We start from the raw sequence: 13,831 nt of genomic DNA, 5'->3' as shown, positions 1-13,831 counted from the left end.
GATCCCGGTTACAGAACATAGCCATCACTGCCTGTGTGCACAGACACACCCAGACTTGCAGGGTCTTAGGTGAAAATCCAGGTCATCAGAAGGGGGTGCTCTTCATGCCTAGGAAGCAAAGTACATTTGGGGGGAGCAGTGGGCAGAGGGCAACTGGAAAACGTTGAGCAACATCCCCAACATAGCAGTGAAAAGTCGGCTCCTTGTAGCTATTTACAAGGTTGGCTGCATTGCTCAACACCAATCCCTTTTGTGGGTCCAAAAAGTTTTGAAAGTCAAGAGTAGGGAAGGGGGAAAGAGGAAGACTTGGTTCAAAGTGCTTAATGACAGTAGATAAGACTGGTGGAGAACTGGTGACTGGATCAGAAAAGGATGCTGAGGACTAGAACTCTAAATATAAAGAAGCTTTAGGTACACCTTAATCAACTCCTGCTTTTTTTTTTCTTCTCTCTCTCTCCCTGTGTATACATATATATACACACACACACAATTTTTTTAAAAACTGATACTTAAATATGTCTAAATAAGTTTTATGACATTTCAGATCAGAGTCCTAGGCAAGAAAAAAGAATTCCATCATAGTTTAATTGAGAGTGCTTCTTTTCTTAGTAGAACATAAGAGTGCAGATTACTTATAATGTTTGATTTGATAAAACCATATTCTCTTTAGTGGACTTCTCTTCAAGTCCAAGATCAAAGGACATCTAAAATATAATATAACTAGCATTTATCTTTTTCCTTGTCCTGTAACTCTTCTCTGTCATACTACCTATAGAATTTCTTTGTTTGTTGCTTGTTGTCTGTTAGAATGTACATTCCATGAAGACAAGAGTGTTCATCTGGATGGTTCTCTGTGGTCTCTCAGGCTCCTAGAACAGTGCTTGACACACGTTGAATAATGAGCAAATGAATTAAATCCTTTCAAGTGCTAGGCACTGTTCCAAGTGCTTTGCAGGGATTATTTCATTTAACTTTTATAAGCAACCTGAGGTAGATACTATCAACCACATTCTTCATTGAGGAAACCAGTATGTGCAAAGTTCCAGGAACTTGCCCAAGGTCACACAGCTTCTCATTGCGGGAGGATGGAGTCAAGCCATTAGGCTCCAGAGCCCCTGCTTTTATCCACTCCACTTTGTTGCCCTCTCCTACAGTCTGTATTTCCCTTCTGGATTTCTTTGGGCAACCGCCTCTTCAAGCTCTCACTATACTTGGTGCATGGACCTATCATAGCTCTGAACTCCTGTTTGTTAAAGGACAACATGGCCTACGTCCTCCGCCAGACTGAGCTTCTCATCCATTGTTTTCCTCCACGGCCCAGCACTGTGCCTGGCAGACTAAGGATTTGTTAGGCCCATGAAAGGAGCACAGAACGGGAAGCTGTTCTGGAGAGAGGATGCTGTGGGTTCAGTTTTGAGCTTACTGGAGTAATGGAAGGACAGAGAAGTAGAGATGTCCAAGAGGCACTTGGAAAGAGAAAAGTGGGACAAAGTTTCCTTTAGGACAAGAACATAGATTTGTAGGTCTTTTCTGATAGAAGTGGCAGCTGAAGCTGGGAGAGTGAATCAGCTTGGCCATGGAAAACAGAGCAAAGGAAATGCAAGAGAAGAAAAAAATAAAGAAGGGAGAAGGACAGCTCCTTGGAACAGATCTGTAGTTCATGGGAAGAAAAAAGATCAGGGGCTGGCACCGAGATCTAAGGAAATTCAGAAGGATCTCTGTAGCAATGCTGAAGTTAGGGTATCTTTCTCCTGTTTTTGTACCCGCGTAGGTGTCTGTGCCACTGTTTTGTAAAACAGTACAGATTATAAATAAAAGTCTGTGGGCAGCAACAGAAAAACACCACCTACGTTTTTCGGTGCTCCCGGGTCTGTCTGGCCCCGCCCCGCAGTGGTTTGGGGATCTTCTCAGTTCAGACTGGAGATACACCCACAGGAAGTTTCCTCCAGCGGCACTCTTCCCACGTGTTCACACTGACTTCTCCCCGCCTCCTCTCTCCTCCAGACAGGCTGGGAGACTACGCTCACTGCCTTTGTGTCAAGACAACACATTGGAAATCATCTTTTGGCACCCCTTTCTTTTACTTGCCCACAGCCTTCTAGATTTCGTAAGGGGAATCTGGTCTTTGCAGTTCTTATCCTGCATTGTTTTTGGTTTGTTTGCCTTATTGACATCTTAAAATTTCCCTTTCCTTAGTTGCTTTTGCGCTGTTGGCTACATCTGTGTTTCTCAGTTGGTGAACACCGGACCTCCTTGGAGGTGAGGATGGGGACCGCTATTGCACTGTATTGACCCTCTTCGGTAATTCTTCACTGTCTACACCTTAGATGTATGGCTAACCTGCAGGAAGAGCTGGACTGCACAGGGGGACAGCATGAAGGACTACTGACTTTTGACCTAGAAAAGTGCACAAGATGCTAAATCTGTTAGTAATCGCCTTATAAATGGTCTGTATGATCATTATTTTTACCTTCCTGTATACTGAAGACTAAATAATTTCCAGACTAAACAACTACTCTCTTTAATAATTGTGACATATGGGGGTGTTTGGGGGTTCAGATGGTTGAGCATCAGACTCTTGGTTTCCACTCAGGTCGTGATCTCAGTGTTGTGGGATTGAGCCCCATGTTGCGGCGGTGGGGGGGGGGGGTCCGCATTCAGCAGGTGTCTGCTTAAGATTCTCTGTTCCTCTAACCCCTCTCCCAAGCTCGCTCACTCTCTCTCTCAAATAAATAAATCTTAAAAAAACTGTGACATATGTCATTCATACAGAAAACATTCATACACAAAACATTCTTGCACAGTTTATTTACAGAATAATTGTTTAACACCAAAGTCCAGAAATAAAATTTTATCAACAACTCAGAAGGTCCCTATTCACCTCTCCCCGATCACATCCCATTTTTGTTTTGTTAATACTTTAATACTATGGAGGAATGTATCCTAAACAGGACAGCTGAGTTTTGCCATGTATCTATTCTTTGGTTGATTTACTTCTTTTATTTAATACAGGATACATCATGTTATTGTGGATAGCTATAAATACTCCTTTCATTGCTGCAACCTATCTCCTAATGTGACCATGCCATAATTTATTCATTTATTGTTGGTGTAAGTTTAAGTGGTATGTTGTTTTTAGCTATAACAAAGACGCACATGCATAAGTGATTCTGTACAGTAGAATTCCGGAGTCATCCTGAATGTGTTGTATGGTTAACTTTACTAGATAATGCCACAAAGTGATAATCCAAAGTGATTGTATCAACTTATACTACCCTCTGTGTGTGAGGAAGCTTCTTGCTTCATCCTTCTCAAACTTGTTACTGACAGATTTTTTATAATTATTCTCGAGTCTTTTTGGTGTCTAATGGTGTTGCATTGGGATCTGATGGCTCATGTTCGTGGTTCCTAACAAGGACGTGGATATTTTCTTACACTGCTCATTTGTATCTCCTCTTTGGTGCTGTGCCTATTTAAGCCTTTTGCTTATTTTAAAAACTACATTGTCCTGTTCTTATTGATTCCTAAGTGTTCTTTATATACTCTGGGTACCAATTCTTTGTTTTACAAACTTCTCCCACATTGTGGTTTTGTCTTTTCTCCTCACCTTATGGTATTGTTTGGTAAACAAAAGTATTTTGTTTTGGTAAACAAAAATTTTATTTGGTAAAACAAAAATTTTAATGTAGTTGGATTCATTGATCATTTCCTTTATGGCTAAAAAAAAAAAAAAAAAAAAAAAGTTCTTGACCCCAAAGTCATAAAAACATTCTTCTGTAGGTCCACGCATTTTATATGAAATTCTTGCAGCCAGATGTATTTTGGAATACAGACTTTTTCAGACATTGGGAAGGCACAATGGAACACATACAGCATATTTTTGTAACACTCTCAACAAGAACTGGAAGAGCACCTCTACTCAAAAACCAATATTCATACATTATTATTTCTGCAGCAAAACATACATAGTCACCTAAGTAATATATAAATAATGACTATAAAGAACTTCATGACACTAAATCACATTTTCCACCTAATGAGTTCCAAAGAGTTTGGTGTTTCATAAGTGTGGGGTTTTTGTAATTAGTACAAAAGTTATGGAGGCCTCATACATAAGGACAGAATTATTTCAAAGGTTAGAGGAACTTACCTGTGGAGCCATGGACCTGGAATTTGTGTGGGAAGATTCTTTACTATTGACTTAAAATATGGTTTGAAAGATTCATATTTTCTATTCTTGAGTCTGCCAGTTGTGTTTTCCTTGAAATTTGTGCATTTACCTAAATTTTATTTGCACTGAACTGTTTGTAAGATGTCATAACTTTTTTGAAATATATAGTTTTGATTACTAATATAGGTTAACATCTCTCCTTGTATTGTTCAATACTAACAGATATTGATCAATTGTATTCATCTTTTCTTTAAAAAAAATCAACTTTTGGATTTTTAATCCATTGTATGCAGTGGTTCTCTAGTAGATTGGCTCCAAAGATAATAAAACACCAGCCTGTTTTTTTATTTCCATGGAGTGAATACTATCATCATGGACAATTTCAAGCCACTAATTTGAGATTAGTGGCCATGGAGTAGGGGAGAGGTATGCATAATCGTTCTCCTGTATCAGTACAGTCTCTGGCATATTACTTTTGATTCCCATTTCATTCATTCCTGCTCTTAATATTATTTCTGTCATTTTACTTCCTTTAATCTTGTTCTCCTTTTTCTGACTCTTGAAATGGATATTTAAGCTAAAGACTTTTTAGCCTCTTTCTTATATATTTTGGGCTATAATTTTTCCTCTAAGCCCTGTTTTAGCTGCATCACACAGGCATTGCTATTATATTTTATTGTTCAGCTCAACATATATTCTATCATTACGACTCCTCTGACAAGGGTTTATATGGATTTGTTATAATTCTTTATTGATTTTTAGCTTAATTGCATAATGGTCAAAAAACATGTGCTGAATGATTTCAATCTTTAAAATTTGTTGTGGGTTGCTTTACAGATAAGTCTGTGGTTGATTGCAGGATGATGCCATCTTTGCGCTCCAAAAAAATGTACATTCTAATTTTGGTAATGTTCTGTGTATGAGGTCAAGTTTATTAATCATGCTATTCACATTTTCTGTATCCTTATTGATTTTTCTTTTGTTTGTCTTAAAAATCACTGAGAAAGGCTTATTAAAGTAACCTGATAGGACTATAATTTTTTCTTTGTCATTCGGTCAAGTTTCACTTTATATATTTATCATTAGGTATGTATAAACTTAAAATTTTAATTGTATTTACTTTTTCAACTCTGAAGTCACCCAAGACTCTTTCCATCCTTTTACTATCTCATCGGTCATACTCAGGACATATTATCTTTATATAAACTGCCCTTGGTAGACACAGTGTAAAAGAAAGAATGAAGCATTCCATGCCTTACACAGTCCGCTGACCTCCAGGAGGACTGTCCATACTGTAGAACATATGTCTGGGGGAACTTGGCTTCACGCAGCTACTCTGGAAACCTGCATGTACTTAATTTGGACAGGAGCAAACACTGGCACTGACTGCAGAGCTGTAGGTCGCTCCGGGTGTTAGAAGCTCTTCAGCGGGACCAGACAGCGCATGTGGACTCTGTTGAGACCAAACCCCGGATGACTGACCTTTACCCATAAACGCGCTTTTACAGATTCGGCTCAGACACAAACTTGTTTGTTTGTGTATCAGAAATACCGTCTTTTCAGACCTACCCGAAGCAGCTCTTCTCATTCCTTTATCCCAATACCCTGGTGTTTGGGAAGTCACGAAAACCACGAGTAAGACTAAACAGAAAAGCAAGTATCTTCCTCCGTTCTCCTCGTCTGAACTACCCTCCGCAGATCTCAGAGCCAAGGGCACGGCGTCTGTCCGGGAACTCACCAGGCTCGCGTCTCCAGGGCCGCATCTCGGCCGAGCGGGCTCTGCTCCGCGATCTCACTGCGTCTCCCAGCACCCACCCAGGTGCGTCCACAAAGCCGCCAGGGCTAGCGGTCCCGACGCTGAGCGACGTGCGGGGACGAACCCTCGGCCGGGACCGGGAGCTCAAGGCCTCGGTTCACAGCCCGCTTCGCTTACTTTCCAGATCTCCCGGGTCCTCCAGCGCTTGCCCGCTCCGCCCGCCACCAGCCCTGCCCGCACTCACCTCCCCTCCCCCACCCCGCCCCCACTCCCCTCCCCTCCCCTCCCCTCCCCTGCCGCACCTTCCGACCATCTCCACCGGGAAGCCTGCAGCCAAGCTGTCACCCTTAGCGGGTTGTCTAGCGCTCATCCCTTGTCTGCAGATTTCCACCCCAAACCGCCTGGTCGGGCCGGGCTCGAAACTCAAGCCCTCCAGGCGGCGCGGGTGAGATGTGCACGGAAACAGAGAGTCACGAGAGGAGCGGGTCCCTTCTCGTGGCTGAAAGCCTCAGGGAAAGAGGCTCCGAGCCGCCCTCGAGGTTGAAGCCGCTCCAAGCTCCGACACAGCCCCGCCCACTCTCCCACCGCCACACCCCCAGGCCCCGCCTCCTCTCCCCTCCCCGCAGGTCCGGAAGGAAGTCGCTGCAACAGGTGAGAGAGCGGAGCCGGAAGTCCCGCCCTCCTCGAACAGTGAACGGGTTCCCGTAAGGGTCATTCCGAGCAGGAGGGCGGATTTGCCGCGGGACGTGCTTCCTTGGGGTGGTGAGTTCTCCGCTGCTCGAGCCCCTTCGGGCGAGGCGACCCTAAGGGTGCCAGGACTCGGCACCGGACCCCCCTTTCCCCCAGTTTGTTGAGTTTCATGACCCTTTCCTCCTGTCAGAGCCCAAGGGAACCGGGTCGCAGGCGGGCGAGAGGCCAGCTTGCGGGTGGGTCCCAGCGGGCGCGCGTGTTGGAGGCTGGACCCGGTGGTTCCGACTCTGCGCGTCTCAGGCTCCCCTTCGGCACGGCTGGTAGCTCCGCGGGCGCTGCCGGGTCCCGTCGACGCTTGCGCTTCCTTGTGGAGCGTCTGGTGTGCAGGCCGCCTTCTACATGGGCGCGGCTGCTCCCGTCTTACAGGTGGGGGGGACACGCGCTCGAGAGGCCCCAGGGACGGGACTGAGCGCGCCGCCCCCTGCGGGTCCCGTGTCATCACGTGGGGGATGAGCTCTGCCGGTGTCCGTTTAAAACTGGGTGACTTCGATGGCGCCATCAAAATCCCAAGGCGGAATTGTAGAAGGGGGCTGGGCGGGGAGGACGGACAGTGTCAGTGCCCTGCTGTCTCCGAAACGAGGTCGTGGTTCACACCCGGTGTTACTTTGGTCAACAGCCTGGGCCCACGAGGGATGGCAGCCCCGTCCATGAAAGAAAGACAGGCGTGCTGGGGAGCCCGGGACGAGTACTGGAAGTGCTTGGACGAGAAGGCAGAGGACGCGTCCCAGTGCGAGCAGTTGAGAAGCGCATTCGAATCCAGGTGTCCCCAGCAGTGGGTAAGGCACACTCGCCGGGTGTCGGTCACTGGGAGCCAGCACCGGGCTGAGAGGCTGTGCGGTGGGCTGAGGGGTGAAGCAGGCGGAGGCACGGAGGGATCCAGTTTGTAGAGCAGCAGAGAAGGCCCTGCCTGGTCATCCAGACTTGGTTTATGTTCTTAGGTCAGGCAGGCGTCTGGGAAAGGTCACTTGACCCTTTAAAGGTCACTGAAAACAAACCTGTAAATGAGGACCAGAAATTCCAACTCACTGAGTTGGTAGATGCCTCCAGGATCCTAAGAACACTCTTCAGTGTGGGGCAGGGGTTGGCAAATTCGCTGGCCTGGAGCCTCTCTCAGAAATGAAGCATTCTCTGTTGTGCTCCCCAAATCATGCGCTCATGTACCCAAACTATTATGAGCGGTTTAGGAAGTAGGAGGACGTTCCTATGATAGGTGCTGCCCCGGATGCGTCCCTGACCGCTGTCCTGCTGTGTGCTGCCTGCCCCTGATGTGGGGGTGGGCTGGAAAAGGGAGCTGACCGTGAGGGCTCCATGCTCGACACTCCTGCATCTGTGTCCTTTCAGAGGGTGGTTTGCTTTCGTTTTCTGGAAGAGTCAGGGCATTGAAGTAACTTGCTCAGCACTGGTCAGCAAGTGGCAGGATGGTAGTTCTAAGTCAGGCCTGGCTGGCTGGTATAAGATGGGAACCGGAATTTGTGCGTTTCCACTCTTCATGCTGCTGGGCAGAGTCTCTGTGAGAACAGCTTGTCTTAGGACGTGGCTTAGGGTCTCCCTGTCACACCTCACAGTTTCAGATGAGGAGCCGGAGGTGTGTGGGAGACCGCCAGGAGGGTGGGGGTCATGCTGGAGGGCTGGGCTGGAGGGCTGGGGTGCTCTAGGTGAACGTTTCATCTGTAAAACCAGCATAATGCAGCCTTCCTCACGGGATTCCTATGAAGACTCCACGTCAAACTTGACATATAAATAGAAACATGATCAATGTGGGGTTTTGTGATCAGATTGTTTAATGATTTAGGTGAAAACTGTTAGACATCCTGGTTTTCCCATTAGGGTTGATGCACTAAGAACAACTGGTTTACGGAGTAGGTGGAGAATGTGTAGCTTGGTCTGTCTCACACCTGAGTCCATGAGGGTTCTGGTTCCTTCACTATCTGTGCTGTCCCCTTCTCGCTGGGCTCTCCGGCCCTGCGGTCACTGAGAGCAGGGTGCAGCTGAGAACAGGGCAGGAGCTCTGGTGGCCGGGGTGTTGGTGGGTTCTCTTCTCATCCCACCCCTGGATTTTCTCAGGAGAATTTTGTCCCTGTGACACCTTTTGACAGCCTTGTCATGATTTTCCACTCAGGTGACACGTCATAATCATGTGGAGAGGTTTTTGAAGAGCTCTGTCCCAGACCTCCCCTCAGATTGACTGAAGGTCTGGAAATAGAACCCGAGCCTTTGACACAGCTCTGGTTCTACAGGTGATTCCAATAACCATGGTTGGGAATCCCGTCTTGGGCCCTTTGGAAAGTCACGCCTCTGTCCTGCTTTATCCTCCCTCTTTCCCTCTCCTCGAAGACCCACTACTTTCTCTCCAGTCTGGTGACTAGCAGACCCTCCCACTCCCCTTCTTTCACGCAGCTTCTGTTCTCTGCATCATAAAGGGTTTTTCTCTGTCCCTTCCACTCCCACCGGGACCCTGGCTGGATGCCACTCTCTCCAGGTTACTGTGTCCTGCTCACAGCTCATATACTGAGTATATGCTTGGAGCTCTTCAGACGTGCCCTCCACCTCCACTGTTCTCATGAGGGCTGTCACCTAGTTTTGCAGACAAAGACATGGGTGCACTGAAACAAAGTCACCTGTAAGGACAGAGCCAGGATTGGAGCTTGGGAGTGTGAGTCTGGACCCCATGCTTTGCCCTTCTCCACATCCTCCTTTCTCCTTCCATGAAAATAGCCTAGGGCGCCTGGGTGGCTCAGTGGGTTAAGCCGCTGCCTTCGGCTCAGGTCATGATCTCAGGGTCCTGGGATCGAGTCCCACATCGGGCTCTCTGCTCAGCAGGGAGCCTGTTTCCCTCTCTCTCTCTCTGCCTGCCTCTCCATCTACTTGTGATTTCTCTCTGTCAAATAAATAAATAAAATCTTTAAAAAAAAAAAAAAGAAAATAGCCTACACAAGTCTCATGGTGTTCTAGAAACTTAGTCATAACTGTAGTCTATTTCAATACAAAAGCCCCATCTCCTTGGGTGCCCGTATGACCCCCACGCCCCAGGCTGTCCTCCTGCTTGTCTAGCAGCCATGCCTGTTGGAGAGGTTTCCTGTGCGGCCATGAATGCCAGTGTGCTTCTAGGCTGTTCACTCTCCCAAGGCAGTCTGGTCTCAGGTGTGGATGCCTCATCCACAGCTCCAGCTTGGCCATTTCTCCAGCTCCAAAGGCACCCGATGAGCTGTTGCAATAGGTTTTAGATGGTCCCAGGACCAACCTTGACCTCTGCATGTGCAAGACTGAACTCTTCCCATGCTCCTAACCCCAGGGAAAGGCACCAACAGGAGCACAGCCCCAGAGCTTCAGCCTTCACTGTGGGACTCACTGGAGGAGCATCCTCAGGAGGGAAGTGGGACGGCACAGCAGCCCTGCAGTGGGGGCAGGTCCCGTGTGTTTAAGGATTAGCAAGGACAAAGCAGCGGACATTCAGGTCAGAGAGGTAATGGGAGCCTGGGGCAGTGGGCTTTACTGAGGGCTGCGGGAAGCCACTGGAGAGCTTGGAGTTCGGCAGGAAGGACAGCTGTGAAGGTACGAGAGGGAGTCTGAAAGGGTGGTGGGCTCAGTGGGTTTCAGCATTAGGGTCTTAGAAAGGGAAGAGGCAGGCGGGGGGTGCGGTGTTTGGAGAATGGGCTCTCAGAATTGGGATTATGGAAAGGGCATTCTGCTTTGATCCTGGGAGTAAGACTGGTTGGAGGACAAGCTCACTGAAGAGCTCAGGGAGCCACCCAAGCATCAGGAGAGGGGTCCTGGTGGAGAAGGGCACAGGCTACAGAGCTCCAGCCGACCCAGCAAAGGTGGTGGGGGGGGTGTAGTTGCAGAATATTCCAGTTGGCCTCTGTAGCATTTGACAGTGTTGTGCTAAGTGTTGACAACACTGTGTCCTTCTGCAGTGCCGTCCTTCAACCTGCCCCCTCCTCCTCACCTGTGCGCTTGGCTCAGAGACTGCATTTGAAGTCTTACCGTAGCCATCAACCAGGAACGGAAAGATTTTTCCAGAGCCATGTGAGAAGGTGGGGAGCTACATGGGGGAAGGGGGTCAGAAGAGGAGGTATCATCTGGGTCCATTTGTAGGAGGCATCTTTATTAGCTTTAATTTAGAGTTTTGGGAGTACTTGTGTGTCTGTTTTACACAGAGGGACCTAAGGCTCAGGTGAGATAATTTGTTCAGGATCAGCTGAGCAGTAAAGCAATAAATTCAGATTTGATATGTAATAAATATGCCACACAACTAAAATGCCAGGTGTCACCGGAATGAGTTACTTTTCTTGGCGCTTTGCTGCTTTTATGGTACCCAGCAGTACCCTGTGTGACGGGTCGACTGCAACAGTCTTCTGGCTCATGGCTGCGGAGGGCGTGGGGCTGAGAGCCATCCTTCATCCCAGAGTCATTCAAGAGACTGATCCCAGTATCAGTTTCAGAAGCTGTGTTTCGTATAAACCGTGGCAATGTTTCAGATCCCAGCGTTGTGGCATTTGCACTCCTGTCCTGCGTCTCCTGTAAGGGGGTGGAAGATGCTAGCACCCCAGTACAGTCCCCCTCAGTGAGTGCCCGTGGGCTTCTGAGCCTGGACAGGGAGAGCATGTGCCTCGTGCTGAGGATCCCCAACTGCTCCCCCAGGAGGGAAGGCTGGGCTGGGGCGCGGTTCAGGCAGAGGCCGGGAGGCACAGTGCTGGAGAACTAAGCATGTCCAGGACCCGGAGCAGCTCTCGACGGCCGGTATTTCAGGGGCCAGTGGCAGATTCAGAGAGGACAGACAAATGGGCAGAGATTAAGCCAAGAATGGCCTTGTTTGTCTCGCTGAGGAGTTTGGATGTTGACCTTACAGTCTATAGGGATGCCTGGAAAGATCTTCCAGCCAGGGACATGACCAGATTTGGGTTTTGGAAAGAGTATTTGGCTGCGGCATGACCGATAGATTGAGGGGAGAGAAGCCAGTTCCAGTCCTGGTGCAATAATTCAGGTGAGAACGGAGAGCTGTGGTGTAGTGGTGAAGAGGGAGTGGGACTGAAGTGGATAGGTGGACAGTGGTGCGGTCACGGAAGGAAGTATTAGACGAGAAAACAGTTGCAGAGGAGCTTGGTTTGGGTTTGCTAGTAGGACATCTACACCAAATTGTCAGGCAGGCAGGTGGAGATGTGACAGGGTCGGTCACAAAGATCTGGTAACACTGGGTATCTTTTATGCAGAGCACCCCCCCCACCAGGGGTAAATCTGTAGTCTGGTAACCATGGAGACCGTGACCCAGAGGAGCTGGGGTATCGCACCAGGTACAGGAAGGGAGTCATCTGAGGATTCGGGGCAGGGGGCAGGGTGGAAGTTAGGTAAAATGAAATCTCTCTGTGCTTGGCTGAGCTCAGAGCAGGGCTGCATATAAACAGATCGTCGTCGGCTCTGGACTGAGAGGGGACCCAGGGTCCGATTTTCAGAATGTCCCATTCAGAAATACGTTATTTGAGCTGCTGCTCCTGGGCTGGAAATCAAGGCTGCTGCTCTGTAAGATGCCTGAGATCCTCCAGGCAAAAAGGTAGGATGTTTCATTTTTATTGCTATAACCTCTTTAATAAAATTTCTGATAGTCTGTGGTTTTAGAGGACAAGGCTTCATGCTCAGTAAGACAGCTGCAGTCACTCGGGGGAACCAAGGACATTCCGTGGCTGTTGTATCCCTGGGAGAAGTGTTAATGCTGTCCTCTCACGCCAGCTGGAGACAGATGTGTACATTCTCGGTCTACTTTCCACTTAGGATTTAATTCTTAAGTTATGCAGTGGAGCCTAAAAAATCTTTTAACAAAAGAACTAGTTTTTTTTTATCCTGACCATGAAAATATGTGGGGTTCCGCCTTCACCTTGTCTGCAAAGCAGCTCAGATATCGACACTGTGACAGTTTTGTTTGTGACCTTGATTTTCTACTGTAATTTTATTGCTTCAGGATATGGGGCTTTACGATACTCAAATTCCTTATGGCAAGAGAAGGATATAAATAAGATGAAGTCTTTAATTGAAGTTTTATCATCCGCTCATTCATAGTTTTTAAATATAACTTTTAAACATCTGTTACAAATATGTATTTCTGGATGAGATAAACTTGATCATGGCTGATGAACTACAAAACTTACTGAATGTACAGTTGATAAGAAAAACTTGTACAGTGTCTTTCAAACATGAAGTTTTATGGCCTACGAACTCTGAGCCCACACGGCAAGATTCACATGTCCAATTCCAGGGACATTTCTCAAGGAGAAGGCTCATGGGTTACTTGAGTTCTCAACAGGATCTGTAACCCAGAGGGGGCTGGGGCTCACTGGTCTGCTCCTCTCTGGAGACTCTTACACGTCGTACGCCTTGACTCAGAGTGATTCTAGAATACAGTCACTTAGGCCACTTACTCAACTTACGTTGTTACCTTTAAATATGTGCTTTTGTTTAAGATGCAAAACTTGCCCTTATTTCAAACACTTTTTTTCTCAACAGATAAAATATTTTGATAAAAGAAGAGACTACTTAAAGTTCAAAGAAAAATTTGAAGCAGGACAGTTCCAGCCTTCGAAAACGACAGCACAGTCCTAGGCTGCTCCTGAACTTTCTAGAAGGTTTGACATTATTCTGTCTGAACTTGCAAAATGCTCCCCTGACTTTGGGACAGTAGTGGTTTGGATCATGTAAATAGCACAACTCGTTCCACATAAACGACTCTTTAAAATGATCACATAACAGAGATCTCAACATTCAGACTATGAAGAATCGAAATGCTTTGTTTTAATTTCGTAAGAAAGCTATATTTTAAGAAAAATTAAAGCCTATTATAAAAACCTATGGTTTTTTTTTTTGTTGTTCTGTTTTGTTTTGGTCGGAGCAACAGGTGACGATCTAACTACAGGCAGACCTTGGAGGCATTGTAGGTTCAGCTCCAGACTGCAGCGACACAGCAAACAGAACAATTAAGCGAGTCTGATTTCTCTTCGTATGTAAAAGTTACGTGTGCTATTCTGAAGTCTTAAGTGTGCAATAGCATTATGTCTAAAAATGATGTACATACCTTAAAACAAATGCTCCCCCTCATCTGTGCTTTCAGCGAGCCGGACTTGTGCTGGTGGAGGGTCTTGCCTTGATGTCGGGGGCTGTTCAGACTA

At 47.1% G+C, this 13,831-nt stretch overlaps 1 protein-coding gene across 1 annotated transcript; it reads left to right on the top strand.

The window, feature by feature from the left end:
* Window positions 1–5,881: 5,881 nt before the first annotated feature.
* On the top strand, window positions 5,882–13,514 carry LOC132016162 (cytochrome c oxidase assembly factor 6 homolog). Its single transcript, XM_059397301.1, has 4 exons — window positions 5,882–5,990; window positions 6,554–6,689; window positions 7,294–7,453; window positions 13,173–13,514. The coding sequence occupies exons 3-4, from the start codon at window positions 7,310–7,312 to the stop codon at window positions 13,266–13,268; spliced, it is 240 nt and encodes a 79-aa protein (XP_059253284.1). The 5' UTR covers window positions 5,882–5,990; window positions 6,554–6,689; window positions 7,294–7,309; the 3' UTR covers window positions 13,269–13,514.
* Window positions 13,515–13,831: the final 317 nt, after the last annotated feature.

The sequence above is a fragment of the Mustela nigripes genome, chromosome 4 (genome assembly GCF_022355385.1).
Source record: "Mustela nigripes isolate SB6536 chromosome 4, MUSNIG.SB6536, whole genome shotgun sequence".
NCBI lineage: Eukaryota > Metazoa > Chordata > Mammalia > Carnivora > Mustelidae > Mustela > Mustela nigripes.
This window is presented reverse-complemented; position numbering and strand designations above follow the sequence as displayed.

Bases quoted from the DNA above. Each gene is read 5' to 3' on its own strand.
- LOC132016162 (XM_059397301.1), top strand. From the start codon at position 7,310: ATGGCAGCCCCGTCCATGAAAGAAAGACAGGCGTGCTGGGGAGCCCGG. The intron at 7,454-13,172 runs GTAAGGCACACT...TTTTCTCAACAG, and splicing joins CCAGGTGTCCCCAGCAGTGG to ATAAAATATTTTGATAAAAG.